At 46.5% G+C, this 2,272-nt stretch overlaps 1 protein-coding gene across 1 annotated transcript; it reads left to right on the top strand.

Annotated features, from left to right (window-relative positions):
• The first annotated feature begins 1,501 nt into the window (after positions 1-1,501).
• On the top strand, positions 1,502-2,050 carry LOC130039274 (ferritin heavy chain-like). Its single transcript, XM_056131120.1, has one exon. The coding sequence runs from the start codon at positions 1,502-1,504 to the stop codon at positions 2,048-2,050; it is 549 nt and encodes a 182-aa protein (XP_055987095.1).
• Positions 2,051-2,272: the final 222 nt, after the last annotated feature.

Below are 2,272 nucleotides of genomic sequence, written 5' to 3'. Positions count from 1 at the left end.
ATAAATGAGCTAACATTACCTATAAAGACACAAATTGCCAAAACTTATACAAGGAAGAGCAAATTAATTGAAAAGGCTATATCTATACAAATTGATAAAACGTTAATGACCAGCTTCCCAAAAAAAATCACACCTATATAGTTTAACTGCTGAAGTCTGCAAAAGTTTTAAGGAAAAACCGGTATCAAGTCTTTGCAATCTCATTTACAAAATAAAATCGAGGGAATTATTCTTAATTGATTTGATAAGGACCTTAATACTCCATTATAAAATTCAGATTAAGATGTCAGAAAGAAAACTGCGTAACAGTTATTCTCATGAACATAGATGTAAAAATATTTCAACAGAGTATTTAAAGAATTGAAAAGTTTACATAAAGAATTATAATTCACAAATAAGTGAAATTTATTTTCAATATAAAATTCTCTGTGCATGTGAGAATCCAGATATTTAAAAAAAACTATAAGAGCAGGCTACTTTAGAAACAAGAAGATAAGATAAAGATCTTGCTAAATGAAAAGCACAAGGGGTATCAAGAACTCAACCAGCATTCCTACAAACTCAGATGCTAGATGCTATTGGAACCTGGAAAATAGCCCTGATGCCAAGCAAGCCCTGCCCCAAGCCCTCTCCCCAAGTACTATCCCCAGCCCAGCCCTGCCCCAACCACAGCGGTGGCTTCATGACAAGCACCACCCCAAGAATGCTCAACAAACCAAGTCCCATTTGCAGCCTTCGAACCAAGCCAAGCTCTGCCCAGAGCCCACCCCAAAACCAAGGCCCTTACACACAGCCTTGGCACCAAGGCAAACTAAGCCCCATCCCATGCTGAAAACCAAGCCCCGCCCCCAGCTCGCACAACGAACCAAGCCCCGCCCCCAGCGCATGCAGCAAATCAAGTCCTACCCCCCACGCAACTAACCAAGCCACGCCCCCAGCAGTGCAACACTCCAAGCCACGCCCCCAGCACGTGCAACACTCCAAGCCACGCCCCCAGCTGATGCAACTAAGCTCCACCCCTAGCGCGCGCAACAAACCAAGCCACGCCCCCAGCTTATGGAACTAACCAAACCACGCCCCAGGCCCTTGTAATAAGCCAAGCCACGCACCTTGCCCATGCTAATTAACCAAGCTCCGCCCCCAGTCCAAGCAACCAACCAAACCACTCCACTGGCCCACGCAACTATCCAAGCCCCGCCTCCAACCCATGCAACAAACCAATCCACGCCCTTAGCCCACCACGTAACAAACAGAGCCCCACCAATAGGCTTTCCGTACTCAGCACAGCCAATGTTCCCGGCGTGCGGGCCGGGGCAAGACTACTTGCCCCGTGCCCATCCTCGCCTAGATCCTGCCCCCACCCCATACGTTATCCTTCCTGCAGCCTTTCCTTTCCCCCGTTCCGTTTCCTGTTCCTCCTCCTGGTGCCATCCCAGAGGCAACCGTCTGCACCGGCCAGTGGACCCAGCGACCAGTTGCCTTCTCTACCTCAGCAAGCACCATGTCAGGTCAGCGGCGGCTCTCTATTATACGGTGCAGCTTTCACGACGATTGCATTGACATTGTGAACCGGCAGATTAAATTCGAGTATGTCGTGTCCTGCATATATAGGTCGATGTCCATATACTTCAGGCGAAGAGAATTGAGAATGAATCATTTGGCAGATTTCTTCAATGATCTGTCAGTAAAAGAGAAAGAACAAGCTGATTGGTTCTTTCACTTGCAGTTAAATCGACGGGCAGAAGTCAACCCCCCAAAGAAATTGAGGCCCCGAAAGTATAAATGGGGAGATGGTCTAAATGCTATGAAGTGCGCTCTTGTACTGGAAAAACACGTTTATTGGCGCCTTTCACGCATTTTTAAGCTGGCCACCGAGCGAAATGATCACCAACTCTGCAGGTATCTCCAAAATTACTACTTGTTTCCGCAAATGCAGTCTGTCAAAGAGGTGGCGAACTACGTAGCCTGTCTGCGCCAACTGCCAACAATGGAACCCGTTGTGGTAAACAACTACTTTTTAGAGCTCTTGATTGAGAGCAAGAAGGAATGAGCCTGGACTGCCTTGCCCCATAGCCACCAGAGGCGAGGTAATTTTCTTTGGACACTTCAGAGTTCACATGGCTCTTTTTTCAACAGTTCCTTCATAGGAAGTTTGGTTCCTAAATAAAGATTTCAAAGGAGTTACTTGGTCAGTTTGATTTGTGTATACCTTTTAAGTTTTAAACAGGTATTAGCAGTATCTCCAGCCACCTATGCCCCATTTTCAAGCTGT

Source organism: Sorex fumeus, unplaced genomic scaffold (genome assembly GCF_029834395.1).
Source record: "Sorex fumeus unplaced genomic scaffold, SorFum_2.1 ptg000086l, whole genome shotgun sequence".
NCBI lineage: Eukaryota > Metazoa > Chordata > Mammalia > Eulipotyphla > Soricidae > Sorex > Sorex fumeus.
Note: the sequence above shows the minus strand (reverse complement) of the source record. Positions and strands in the feature narration are given on the sequence as shown.

Excerpts from the sequence above, each read along its gene's own strand:
- LOC130039274 (XM_056131120.1), top strand. The coding sequence starts at position 1,502 with ATGTCAGGTCAGCGGCGGCTCTCTATTATACGGTGCAGCTTTCACGAC.